The sequence below is a fragment of the Bos indicus x Bos taurus genome, chromosome 14, assembly GCF_003369695.1.
Source record: "Bos indicus x Bos taurus breed Angus x Brahman F1 hybrid chromosome 14, Bos_hybrid_MaternalHap_v2.0, whole genome shotgun sequence".
Lineage (NCBI taxonomy): Eukaryota > Metazoa > Chordata > Mammalia > Artiodactyla > Bovidae > Bos > Bos indicus x Bos taurus.
Window position 1 is genome coordinate 62,353,814 of NC_040089.1, and position 14,114 is coordinate 62,367,927.

The 14,114-nt window shown below is 36.9% G+C and overlaps 1 protein-coding gene across 5 annotated transcripts in view; it reads left to right on the plus strand.

The window, feature by feature from the left end:
- UBR5 (ubiquitin protein ligase E3 component n-recognin 5) overlaps window positions 1-14,114 on the plus strand; it is a 137,410-nt gene that overhangs the window by 70,954 nt on the left and 52,342 nt on the right. For all 5 annotated transcript variants that reach the window (XM_027561404.1, XM_027561409.1, XM_027561407.1 and 2 more), the window contains exons 13-20: window positions 1,038-1,155; window positions 5,202-5,386; window positions 7,595-7,704; window positions 8,837-8,949; window positions 10,254-10,397; window positions 10,492-10,603; window positions 10,770-10,924; window positions 11,218-11,415. In XM_027561404.1, the coding sequence (XP_027417205.1) occupies window positions 1,038-1,155; window positions 5,202-5,386; window positions 7,595-7,704; window positions 8,837-8,949; window positions 10,254-10,397; window positions 10,492-10,603; window positions 10,770-10,924; window positions 11,218-11,415 (1,135 nt within the window). The remainder of the gene's footprint in view (window positions 1-1,037; window positions 1,156-5,201; window positions 5,387-7,594; window positions 7,705-8,836; window positions 8,950-10,253; window positions 10,398-10,491; window positions 10,604-10,769; window positions 10,925-11,217; window positions 11,416-14,114) is intronic.

Below are 14,114 nucleotides of genomic sequence, written 5' to 3' on the forward strand. Positions count from 1 at the left end.
ACATACACTCTTTTTCCTGTTCTGTGTGTATGTGTAGCTGAACCACTTTGCTGTGCACCAGAAACTGATGCAACATTGTAAATCAACTATTAAAAAAAAGATGCTTATACAGAGGGAAATTTTCACCTTGGAGCAAAGTAACATTAAAAATAAACCTTAAGATTAAAAAAAGGTTACAAAAATAATATATACTTAGTGACTATACTTTTGAAATTTTTAAAAAGTATAAGTAGAAATAAAAATCACTTATAATCCTACAACCTGAATATAACTACTGTTAACATTTTGGGTATGTTCTATTAATCTTTTTTTGTATGTATGAATGTGTATTTTGCTTTTGCTTAATTAAAAACAGTACTTTTTATACTTTTTTCATTTAACAGTAACATAAAATAGAAATTTATTAAAGTATTTCATTGCCTGAATATTCTGTGCCTCACTTTATTCCTTTAGTTTTCAAAAGGGACTTTAAATATGTTTTCTGTTGTGTTTTAAGAAATCAGCAACTTTGCATTGGTAAAAATAACATAGGGAGATCTACTAATTAAAACAGAATTAAATTAGTTAAACTAAACAAGAAAATGTCAAATGATGAATTTCCTGTAAATTTTAATCCTTAATGATTAAATAAGGGTTAATAATAAAAGTTGGTCCAATTATATACTGTCAGACCTGTGATCAAGTTATTATTAATAAATTGCACACGTTAATATTATACTGAGGCAAAAATGTTAGAGAAGAAATAGTGGCTCAGACGGTAAAGCGTCTGCCTACAACGCGGAGACCTGGGTTTGATCCCTGGGTTGGGAAGATCCCCTGGAGAATGAAATGGCAACCCACTCCAGTACTCTTGCCTGGAAAGTCCCATGGACAGAGGAGCGTGGTAGGCTACAGTCCATGGGGTCGCAAAGAGTCGGACACGACTGAGTGACTTCACTTTCAATAACAGTAATAGTTAAATACAATGTGTGAAATTTTAGATTTGTTTAATGGCTTCTTTGCTGCTTATTTGTCCAATTTTTGCTTTTCACTTTCAGGGGTGTAGTGCCTTTTAGTCAAAGGAAAAAAATGTTAGAGAAAGCTAGAGCAAAAAACAAAAAGCCCAAATCTAGTGCTGGTATTTCTTCAATGCCGAACATCACTGTTGGTACCCAGGTAAGTGATTAGAATTAAGTCTATCTTAAGGGACATTGTTGCTCTTCAAAATCAGTTTCTTTCCCTGTAGTTAATTCCCCCATAGACAGTTTTATAAATGAATGTCATTTGAAGGACTAAGTTCCAGTGGTATGTATGTGCCACATCACTTTTTATTCAATAACTGAGTCACGTATAGATTCTGCCCTGATGTCAGTTGGTTTTCCTGTGTGGCCGGGATCCTAGATTTGCCTGATTTTAGGAATCATTCTGTACTTAACTGTATAGCCAGGAACTGCTTACCTGAAACATTCCTTCAGTTGGTTGGTGGTAGGACCCAGGCTTCATTGTGTTTAACAAACACCAGATGATTCTTAACAACCAAGCAGTTTGAAAGATTTTGCTCTCTGGTCATACTGTCAGCATGAGACAGGAGGCTTCATCAAATCCCTGTGCTTCTACTAGTTTCTGTGTTTTGATTCTGAGATGGTTTTGAAGCAGGAATCAGAGTTCCTGTTCGCGAAGCCAAAGAATGAAATCCATGAACACACAAATGCTCACAGTAGCAAGTGAATAAGATTTATTAGAGAAGAGGAAAGTACAAAGCTCTCAGCATAGACACTGAGAGGGAGGGGGTAAAGAGTCCCCCCAAAACACGGGGATTACAGCAGCTTTATATCTTTACCAGTATTAATCTGTACATTTTTGGTTGGTTCCTGTCCTTAAAATCCGTTATTTTTAATCAATCAATTTAAAGGTCCAGATGCTTAACATCTTTATGGTTTCTCTTGATCCTAGGATTAAATCACCACCCTTCTTCATGCCCACTGGACGTTTTATAATGGACCAAATGTATGGGTTTAAGATTAATGATCACCAGTTGTTTTTCCCTCAGCATATGAAACAGAAGTTAATCACTGCTGTTCCCTGGATCTGCGTGTTGATAATTTATCAGTCCAAGGACATAAATTGCTAAATCTCTTCAGTTGTGTCTGACTCTTTGTGACCCCTATGGTAGCCCACCAGACTCCTCTGTACATGGGATTCTCCAGGCAGGAATACTGGAATGGGTTGCTGTTCCCTCTTCCAGGAAATCTTCCCGACCCAGGGATCCATCGCGCCTCCCTTATGTCTCCTGCATTGCAGACAGGTTCTTTGCCACTAACACTACCTGGGAACCCAGACCAAGGATACATTCCAGGAACTGGGGACAAAGGGTATAGCTTTAGGCTAATGGAGGGAGATGTATATTGAAAACAAGGTCTCAGAGTCCTACACTGCCTAACAATTTCTACCTCAGCTTTAGGCTCATATATATCTGATGGAAGGTGATTTTTCTAGTATCCCAGTGGTTCTCAAAGTGTGATCCAAGGACTCCTGCTGCCTTCTCAGCCCTTTCAGGGGATCTGTAGAGTCCTTCTTTTTCCAGTTACCTATCTTTGTTAAGGCTGAGTTGTCTTTATATACTTTAGCTAAAGTAACATATCATGGCAAATTGAATGCAAAAAGCATACCTGGGACTCCAACTGTCTTACATTAAATTAGACATTGAGATCTACAAAAATGTAAACAATGCCACTTTTCTTGGCTAGTTTTTTTAAAAATGTTGTTTTTTTTTTTTTTTATAAATTATGCATATTAACATGGGGTTTATTAATTTTAAGTATATACTTAAAGTTTATCAGTTTCAATTACTAACATGTTAAATACCAACTCTAACCCATATAAACAAAGCATTTTGGGGTCCTTGGAAATATTTAATGGGGTAAGATAGTCTTGATACCGAAAAAGTTTAAGAACTACTGTTATACTTCTGATTCATTAGATTTTTATAGGAATTTATCTTCAGGATAAAAGTTGATGTTTATATTATTATAGCAAGTGCTGCAATGATTGTTTAAGGACTTTAAGTCTCTTTTGTTGCATGACATGGCACTAATTCCCTCATCTAACATTTTTTTTTTCAATTCAGCTTTTTCACTAAAGATGGTATCATTTACATTACCTATTTCTTACAAAGTAATTACTAGTTTAGCTGTTTTGTCTAAAACTCAGTTTAATAATGTATTTGTTATTTTTGTTTGGGCTTCCTATTTGTGGTTGTCTTGTTCCTGCTCCTTTGTAACCTTCCAGCTAGGAAGTTTTTAGTGATGACCCATTATTTTATTTTTTGTTTAGTCTTAATTATTTATGTCAGTTGCTTCAGACAGATCTCTCACTTCTAGTAGCAACCCTTTACTTATTCAGTTCACATACTGATCTCTTACGTTTCCAAAATTCCCTATTTATTCAACTCCCGTATTAGCCAGATATCGTAGCAGATGCCTTATTAGCATGAAGGATGGCATTACTATAGACAGGGAGGAAAGAAAAAATCCTTCAAATGTGCACCGAAGGAAAGCTTTAAGCAAAATAGCTTGGTGCTAAATTGCTGGAAAAGAGCATATTCCAGTACTTTAGTGCAGAACTAAGGTTCTGTTTTAAAGTGTAGGAAGCAGGAGGATTAAGGCAGCCATGGCCACAGAATGGGGAAAGCATTCATATGTTTGCATCAGAAAGAATTGTTGATCGACTTCTCTGGTGGCTCAGATGGTAAAGCATCAGCCTGCAATGCGGGAGATCTGGGTTCAATCCCTGGGTTGGGAAGATCCCCTGGAGAAGGAAATGGCAGTCTACTCCAGTACTCTTGCCTGGAAAATCCCACGGGCGGAGGAGCCTGATAGGCTACTGTGCAAAGGGTCGCAAAGAATCGGACATGACTGAGCGGCTTCACTTCTGAGTTTGCAGCAGCATCTGCATTCACAGATTCTAACTGTTGAGAGTAGTATATTTAGCAAATACTCCTTGCATGTCTGTTGTGTACTGGATACATACCTCCTTGTCTTTAAGGTGCATTTATTTTTATTCTAAGATATTAATAACTTATTCTCTAATATAGTTTGCCATATTTCTTTTATAATTATAGCCTTCTTATTGATCCTCTTTCAGGATTTAAGCTTTCACTGGCATTTTTTGAAAATTTATGGATGAAACCTCTCTTTTAAGTCAAGCTAAGCATACCCTTTCAAGAAGTTGTCTCTTAACTACTCATTCTATGCCACAGAACTGTATTTAACGACAGAACTTTTACTCTTTGTCAGTATTTCCAGTTCTGTACTCCTGTGTGTTACCTTCTTCTGTATGACTTATATTTAATTATAACTCCCACCCCCAAAATCTTTATGTATGCCACTGTCAAGTATAAGGTAATCATTAGTTATTGAATGACTGAACAGAATGTCAGTAAGTTTTGGGCTACTTTAGAAATCAAAAGAGATTTCCAGAAATAATGTTCATATCACAGTAGTAGCTTTTGTTGGTGCATTTGGCAGGGCCACGTTACAAGTTAATTGGTTTTAGAGTATGACCTGGGGGTGCTCCCTGGCAATAAGAATTTATAGGTTTTTCACTCTTGAATACAGTTAACTTCTAACACTAATGTCTACATATTCTGTTTTTTTAATGTAAGAGAAAACTTACATTAGTTAAAATTCTAGCTTATAGAAAACAGTCTTCTGAGGGAAACAAATACCTGTAGAGATGAAGTTTATGGAGCCTATATATAGCATCATGAATTAAGGGAGAAAATAATTGCAAATTATAAGAAACAAAAAAAAATAATTGTTTTGTTTACATTTTGCTTATAATAACCTTTGTAGTTTCTTCTGTGCTGTTTCTTTTCTATGTCCTTGTAGCAGAATGGTCAGGGTATTTGCTGCGTGAAATATCAGTTCAGTTCAGTCACTCAGTCGTGTCTGATTCTTTGTGACCCCATGGACTGCAGCACACCAGGCTTCCCTGTCCATGACCACTCCCAGAGCTTGCTCAAACTCATGTCCATCGAGTCGGTGACCAGCCATTTCATCCTTTCCTCCTGCCTTCACTCTTTCTCAGTATCAGGGTATTTTAGTTTGTTTTTAGCAAGTGTGCTAAAATTATTCCTGCTCTTTGATTTTGGGAACACATAACTCTTCTAGTTTGTTTAAAAATTATGTCATTCTGATGGTGATTTTTCTTTTGTTTGCTAGGTATGCTTAAGAAATAATCCTCTCTATCATGCTGGAGCAGTTGCATTTTCAATTAGTGCTGGGATTCCTAAAGTTGGTGTCTTAATGGAGTCGGTTTGGAATATGAATGATAGCTGTAGATTTCAACTTAGATCTCCTGAGAGCTTGAAAAGCATGGACAAAGCTAGCAAAACTACTGAAGCTAAGTAAGTACTATGTCTTAACTAATCTTGATTTTTCTAGTTTGCTCTGTATATGAAGGAGGATAATCAAGGGAGACTTAGGAGAGCTATATGGTGACTTATAAAAGTGTTAACATGTGGGGTCTTGTTAAGATCCCCATGAGTTTTGACAGGAACTGGTAAAATTTACTATTTGCAGTTTCGTTAATATTTGTATATTAGTTATTCTTAATGTTTAGTGGCCAGAAGGGCCAATATAGAGTTCTCTCTTAATGTCTGTGTTTGGTCATAGAGTGTATCCTTCGAAGGTGGTATATAGCAGTGACAATGTGTTCAGCCTTACTGTCTTAGGCAGACTTTTGCCTACTCTCTTCTTGTATAATCATGTTAATCACCTAACATCTTGCCTGCATCTTGATCACTGGAAGGGTTTTATAGGTTAATGTACTGGGGAGGGAAATTCTATAAAGGATTTTTGTGAATTTTGGGGTGGGGGATAATGTGAACAGAAATAGCACTGAATTATATAAAACCTACATTCTGGAGCTAGCTTACTATTTGGGAGCCATGTACAGATCTTAACACCTGTACTTTTAGAAGCATCTACTCATCTTTAAAAATACTGTGTATTATAATTTGGCTGTTTGGTACTTGAGCTTTAATAAAGTTTCAAAATAGCTTTTTTCTTAATTTTATAAAAATACATGAACATTATAGAAATATGGAAAAGTAACATATCACATTGTAGAAATAACATTTTAAATATTTTGATGTACTCTTTTTCTAAATGTATACAAGCAGTTGAAAAGAAATGATTGGGACTGTACTACACAAAAACCCTGTACTACAGGGTTTTTATATTTCTGTAACTTTTTAGTTTAAATGAATACAATGATTATACAAGGATTACTGCTAAGTTTAAAAATATTCTTTTGTAATTCATGCCCAATTAAGATATTTTGCTTTGCTTTGTGCTTTAGACTGTCTTGTTTTTAAAAATAGATTTATAGATTTTCCCTCTGCTTATATTGATTTTTTTTTAAGTCTTAAAAATAGCATTTATGAAACTTTGTAAAGGGTATTTGAAATCTTTTTGATATGCATAAAATGAAATTAAAATAGGTTGTTGTATTTATATTTTGTGATTTATTAAGATTTTCAAAATCTTCCTTGAAATTTGCCATCTATATTAATATACTTAGTAAAAGAGCTAAGGTGAAATTAAATGTTGAGACGATAATCATTTTCATGTCAATAGCCTCTTCTAGTCATGGAAATGTGTTGACTTTAAGCGTGCTGGTGATGAGTCAGTGCTGGCTGGCTTCCACCGTCACAAGATGTGCAGAGCAGCCATGAGTATCCACGTATGCTTGTATGGCACATGTTGCTAAGATGCTTGTGAACATAACACTGTTTTTCCCTGGACTATTTTTTTTAAACTCAGGTGAAATTCCTGACAGGAAAAATAGCAGATGAGAGAATTAAGATGATGGCCCTGATTATAATACATACTAGAATGATCTGTATATGACAAATTTCTGAGTAATACATGACTTTTCTGTGTAAAAATTGACTTCTGCCATTTAATGAATAAAAATGTTTTTTTTTTTTTTATCATCTGTAGTTGCTGTAGTTATCTTCTCAAGTATAGCATTAATGAAATAACTGAAGGAAGAGGGATAGTTTATTAATACTATAGCTTTCCATTTCAGTTACAGCAGGTGGTTATTCTTGAACTGTCTGGTGTTTAACAAACTTTTATAAACCACTGCAAGTAGAGTTTTTCTTTTGAAATCTAGGAAATTAATGATCTGGAGGACTTTTTATTTATTTGCCTTTACCATCTTTTCAGTTAAACTGCTGTATGCAAGTCAGGGTTCAGTAAAGTGTGAAACTTGTTTGCTCAAGAGGCTTATGATACAGCTATGTAGACAAATTGAGTGTAGCTTCTGTTGTTATTCCTAGATAGGGCTTATCTGAATCATTGTTCCAAGTTGTTGATAGCTTCACACAGTGTATTTCTTTCCTGCTTTAAAACATTATTTAAAATTTGAGATGTGCACTGTGTATCTTTTTTAGTACCTTGCATTCTAAAGAATAATACAGTTTGTACGAGTTTTTACTATTTCATTCCCTTTTGAGAATAAACTTGAGTCTTATTATATAAGCCATTTGTAAGTTCCTAATGTTTTATTTTCCTAATTATAAAGAGAATGTTGTTTCTAACTGCAGGCCTGAAAGTAAGCAGGAACCAGTGAAAACAGAAATGGGTCCCCCACCATCTCCAGCATCTACATGCAGTGATGCATCTTCCATTGCCAGCAGTGCATCAATGCCATATAGTAAGTTTTATGTGTAGTATACATTGGTCAAAATAGGTGCCAGGCACACAGCTGTGTAGCTGTGTTCAGTTTGTGTTTCTGATTGGAGACAGCTCAGACTATTTTTAGTATAAATCTTTTAGTTTAAATTGTGCTCCTGCTAGTTTGATTTTTTAAAATATGCATATTTATTTATTTACTGAACTACAAGGCTTATGGGGCTTGCAGGATCTTAGTTCACTGACCAGGAATCAAACCTGTGCCCTCTGCAGTGGAAACTCAGAGTCCTAACCAATGGATCACTAGGGAAGTCCAGTGGTCTTATTTAAATGTAAAAACAATAGTTATAGTGTCGAATATTCATATTTTTGAGAGTTATAATTTTCCACAGTATATAAAATGCACTGCAGTAATAGAAGGAAGTAACGGCCACTCTCTAGAATATCTGCCTATCTTTGTTGAAACTGTTATTGTAAATTGGTTATGGCCTGGTCACAACTTTTTTTGCTCAGAATTTGTAGAATTTGCAAACTGAGGTTTGCTACTGCACCTTGGATATAAAGAATTTTTTTTTTTTTTTTTTTTAAAGCTTTCCAAAATGTATTTTTTAGTTGTGGTTGCTTCATACTTGAAATTGAAAGTTAATAGTCATTTTAATAGTCTTGTGTTAATTTTAAGGAAGCCCAACATATCTTCCTTTTTTAAACCTTGGTCCCATAGCCCTACTTTTGAGGGTCCAAAACAAGTATTAAGTTTTTAAATTTTTTGCAGTTGTTTACTATGTGTTCGGAGAAGTCAGTGGCACCCCACTCCAGTACTCTTGCCTGGAGAATCCCAGGGATGGAGGAGCCTGGTGGGCTGCTGTCCATGGGGTCGCACAGAGTTGGACATGACTGAAGCGACTTAGCAGCAGCAGCAACTATGTGTTAATATCGTTAAGCATTAATGAAATTTTTTTTTTTTAACCATGAGTTCACCTAAGTGAAAGTTAGTCACGAAGCCTGAATTCAGAAGGCAGTAGTTTGTGAAATATGTTCAGATATCTCTAATATGTATCCCTTTACAAATGATCTTTTTTCATATATTTAGATAAAATCTATAAAGTCTCTTTCACATTTTCTTTTTGGTACTTACCATTTTGTTGTTGTCTAAGAACGACGACGGTCCACCCCCGCCCCCAAAGAAGAGGAAAAGGTGAACGAAGAGCAGTGGTCTCTTCGGGAAGTCGTTTTTGTGGAAGATGTTAAGAATGTTCCTGTGGGCAAGGTTTGTTCCGAATATCTAAGATTAATCACTAAGTGAACTCTAGTGGTATCGATTATCAAGGAGTCTGTGGTTGGTGAGTGCTCATCAGCCCTGTCCTCCAGGCTGCCTTGTCTGTCACCTCTGATCTCTTGGGCCCCATCCTCCCACCTGATGCACTGTCTTTGTCCTGGACAGAGGAACTGATGATGCTGCTGCCTGTCCTTGAGCGTTCATGGTGATAGGCTGCTTTTTAAAAAATGTTATTTTGAAATAATTTTAGATTTACAGAAAAATTGAAGATAACATTTTTTGGTACAGTGTATCCTTTGGGACTAATAATACACCATTTTCATGGAGTTGATCTTTCATAACATTTATAAATCTTACTACTATCTTTAAGCTTCCACTTTCTCTTCTGTTCTTCCTAGAGTGAGGGTCTCGCTCTCTGAGAAACCGAATGGATAGAGTTCATCAGCTGGAATGTTATTAACTTCACCTTTATCTTCACACATTCTTAATACAAAATGGGATGATAGCTATAGAGTATCTGCAGTGTACATCTTTTCCGGATGGCGTTTTACTTTCTTTAATGTGATGGTCTTTCCTTTATACTTAAAGGACCGATAACTTATGTCCTGCCATTTACAAAGGCCTTTCTCATGTACTATTCCATTTGGTTTCTTTAATAGAACTCTAGTTTATGGGCACCTTTTTTTTCCTCTAAGAAGAGCCCACTGGCTTAAAAGAAGTAAGTAACAAAAGTGGGACTCAGGTATTCTGATTTCAAGTGCTGTGCTCGGCTTTGTGTGCATTGCTCACTCTTATGGTGTCCATTGTGGTAGCTACTGGCCAGGTATATGTAGCAAATTAAACTTACTAAAATTAGTAACATTTAAAAAGTCAGTCTCCAGTCACATCAGCTCCATGTGCTCAGTAGCCACTTCTGGCTAATGGCTGTCATGTTGGACAGCATGGATGTAGAGTGTTAGACCATCATCATAGAAGTTCTTTTGCACAGTGGAGTTCTAAACTAATAACGAGGGAGGGTAGGAGGAATTTGTGGATTGTGCTTGATTGCTAAACATCCACACGCTAATCACTGGTTGTGTGGGTCAGTTTTCCTACAGAAAATATGTCTTGGATATAGACATCAACGATAAATTTGTTGAGTGTGTTCAGATTAATTTTATAACTTTATGATCATTGAAGAAATATACTCATAAGGAATTTAATGCCTTCAGTGTTAAATTTACTCAATAATATAACTTGCATATTGATTTCATATGAGTTAGTGTTAACATTTATCATATCTACCTGTATTCTAGGTGCTAAAAGTGGATGGAGCCTATGTTGCTGTAAAATTTCCAGGAACATCCAGCAATACCAACTGTCAGAGCAACTCTGGTTCAGATGCTGACCCTTCTTCTCTCCTGCAGGATTGTAGGTTACTTAGAATTGATGAACTGCAGGTAAGTATGAAGGAGTCACCCACTCACCAGTTGAATGTTGGGACCTTGAGCATATTACAGATTTGAGAGCAAAATTCATTTTTGTGTCACACAGGTTGTCAAAACTGGTGGAACACCAAAAGTTCCTGACTGCTTCCAGAGAACTCCTAAGAAGCTTTGTATACCTGAGAAGACGGAAATATTAGCAGTGAATGTGGATTCCAAAGGTAAAGGTTTTGTAACTTTTCCAACTGGCGTACTCTATAAAGTGTAACAGTATGGAATGAAATGTGTCTGTATTTGAAATGTGACTGGGGATATATAATTTGGTGGGTACTTGCATTTACTAAAGATGTGTAACAAATTTTTTTTAACATCCGTGTATTTCTGAAGGTGTCCATGCTGTTTTGAAGACTGGAAATTGGGTACGGTACTGCATCTTTGATCTTGCCACAGGAAAAGCCGAACAGGAGAATAATTTCCCTACAAGCAGCATTGCTTTCCTTGGTCAGAACGAGAGGAATGTAGCTATTTTCACTGCTGGACAGGTATAGAGGCTTATTTTTGTTTTTGAAAATGTATATGACAACATCAGCTTTTTTGTGAAGCTGAGTTTGGTTCTAGTTTGCTTGTTATTAAACTAGAAGAATTTAGAAGAATTAGAAGAACTAGAAGAATTAAACAGAAGAATTTAGAATACTCAGCACATTTTTAATATTAAGTTTCTGTTTGGTCACTGTTACAAGCATATGTAAAATGTAATTTAAAAATAAATACACCTCTTGTAAAAATCAGACATGTATTTGATTGGGAGCCAAACTTGATTTCCCCTCTCTTATAGGAGTCTCCTATTATTCTTCGAGATGGAAATGGTACTATCTACCCAATGGCCAAAGATTGCATGGGAGGAATAAGGGATCCCGATTGGCTTGATCTTCCACCTATTAGTAGTCTTGGAATGGGTGTACATTCTTTAATAAATCTTCCTGCCAATTCAACAATCAAAAAGAAAGCTGCTATTATCATCATGGCTGTAGAGGTAATCTGGTTTTTTAAACTACTTAGCATTTCAATTGAGAAGACCCTGCTGGAGTCTAGGGAGACAGTTTTCAGTAGAGTATTTATTGCCCCTTCCCTATAGGAGCTAAGAGTATATTAGGATAAGAGAGAGGAGTATGCCGTTGGTCACAGTGTGATACAAGTGTTGGTAAGGCATGGACAAAGGTGTAGAAGCACAGAAGGGAGGGGTTAAATTAGACTGTGACTGGAGAGGCTTCTCTGAGGAGGTGTTGCCCAGACATAATTTGAAATAGTCAGGTAGGTGTTTCTTAGACACAGGATAAAGGTAGGAGGTGTTATCCCAGGCATGAAGAGTAGCCTTTGTGAATCTCAGTAATATATTGGGAGAACTTATACATTCTTTTGATTCTTTAAAACTAGAAGATAGGGCTCATATGGATCTATGAGTGGCAACTGATAAGGCAGGGAAAGGGATTGGGGTGCCTTGTGTATTAATCTACAGGACCTGAACATTCCCCTGAAAGCTAGGAGGAGAGGGTTTTAAGCTGCTGTATTTTTTTGTTTTTGTTTTTAAAGAAGATGAGCAGTGGATGGAAAAGCAGCAGAAGTTTAGAGACCAGATAAAAAAGCTAATGTAATTATTCATGTTAGAAACAAAGTAAGCTTGAAGTCTTGGAAATGAGGAGGGGATGGACTTAAGAGATCTTAAGGAAGTAGAAGCTTTGAAGCTTGATGACAGGATGGCAGCAGTAACGAAAGGAAGGGGTTATTAAAGCTTTGATTTAGGTGTGGTTGATGGGGAGATGAGAAATAGGAGAAACAAATGGGGTAAGGCGAGATGAGTTTAGTTTTGAACACACTGTGGTTGAGATGTTTTTATTTGTTAGATGTGGAGGCAACACTGCTCTGAGTTATTGGAGCAATTTGAGCAGAGATTGACCTGATTTGCCTAACATTTTCAGAATACCACTGCTGACATGCTGAGAATACATGGGGGATAGTTTGGAAGTAAGGAGGCCAGTTAGGTGGAAGGTGCTGTTGGCTTGGCCCAGGAAGTGGAATGATGAGTGACTTGACTCTAGATATACTAGAAATGTTTTAAAGTAGATCCAACAGGATTTACTTATGGCCAAATACAGGGTGTCTCTTAGAGGAAGTAAGAGGGAGAACAGTTTTGAAGAATGATGTTGCCATTTATTGAGATGAGGACACTAAGGATGAATGAAGCAGGTTCAGGAGGGTAACATCAAGTTTGTTTAAGTTTCTTTTGTTTTTGGCTGCACTGGGTCCTTGTTGTGGCACAGAAGCTTTCTTGAGCTGTGAAGCTCGGGCTTAGTTTTCCCACAGTATGTGGGATCTTAGTTTCCCAATCAGGATGGAATCTGCAGATTCTTATCCACTAAACCACCACGGAAGTCTCTAAGTTTTGTATTAGATTATCTAAGAGGAGTTAGTGAAGAGAGAGTTGGGTGTGAAAGTTGGAAGACCAGAAGAGAGAGGACCAAACTGGAGAAGTGTATTTAGGAGCTGTCTGGATATCTGTGATATTTAAAGGAATTAAATGGCATGAGATTACTCAAGTCTTGGAGAAGGAAAAACCTAAGGACTTAGCCATTGGAGTAGTCTCAGCATTTAAATGCCAAGAGATAAAGAGGAACCTGTATAAAGGGACTGAGAAGGAGTTGGAGGAAAACTAGAATGAGTGTTGTCTTGGAAGCTAAGCCAAGAGCATGTGTCAAGCAGGATGTGTTGTTTCAAGTGCATCATGTGGTGCTGTAGGCCAGTGAGCCTTCACATCCTTTAAAAATTCTTGATTTGTTGCCAACATTCCAAGTCACAGGATTTATATTTAAAATTCAGATTTTCAGTTGCTCTTAAAAAATTAGAAGACCTGATGACATTGGGCCATCACAGAACATTAATCTGCTCCTTTCAGGGGGCTATGCATGGTCTCTCCAGTTCATTGCAGAGAATGTTTAAAATTTGTTGCTGTGCATTCAGTGTCAGTCACCATTTATTACGTGGTTTATGTTACCTTGTTTTTTCAGCCAGCTTCCTCCATTCATTTTATACTATTCCAAGTGCTTCTGTAGACCTAATAATTCTATGAACCCTGCACTTGGTCAGCGTCTCAATGGTAAAGATAAAACGTGCCGTCATCCTAGGGGTAGGGATGAAGCGTGTCATCATTTATCTTTGTACCTCATTTACCAGGACTTGATGCACAGTAGACATGCAAGAAATTTTTGCCAAACTCTGTGTCTTGTTGGACTTCCCAGGTAACTCAGGTAAAGAACCCATGTGCCAGTGCAGGAAACACAGGAGACGTGGGTTTTATCCCTGAGTTGAGAAGGAAATGGAGGAGGAAATGGCATCCACTCCAGTATTCTTGCCTGGAAAATCCCATGGACAGAGGAGCCTGGCAGATTATAGTCCATGGGTTTGTAAAAGAGTCACACACGACTGAGCATGCACACATGCTGCCTTTTGTTATAAGAATAAGTGACAGCATATAGTGATGCAGAAAAAACTGTCTTGCTCAGACATACTAAGTGAGGTATTGATACTGTCAGCATAATGGCCACTGCATGGTCTAGCAGGTTGGAGATGAGAGCTCCTATAGAGTAGCTGCTTCCAACCAGACGACCGATTTGTTTGAAAACATTCGATATCACAGCCATGTGCAGCAAAATATCTTAATTTTAGTTATTTCAGAAT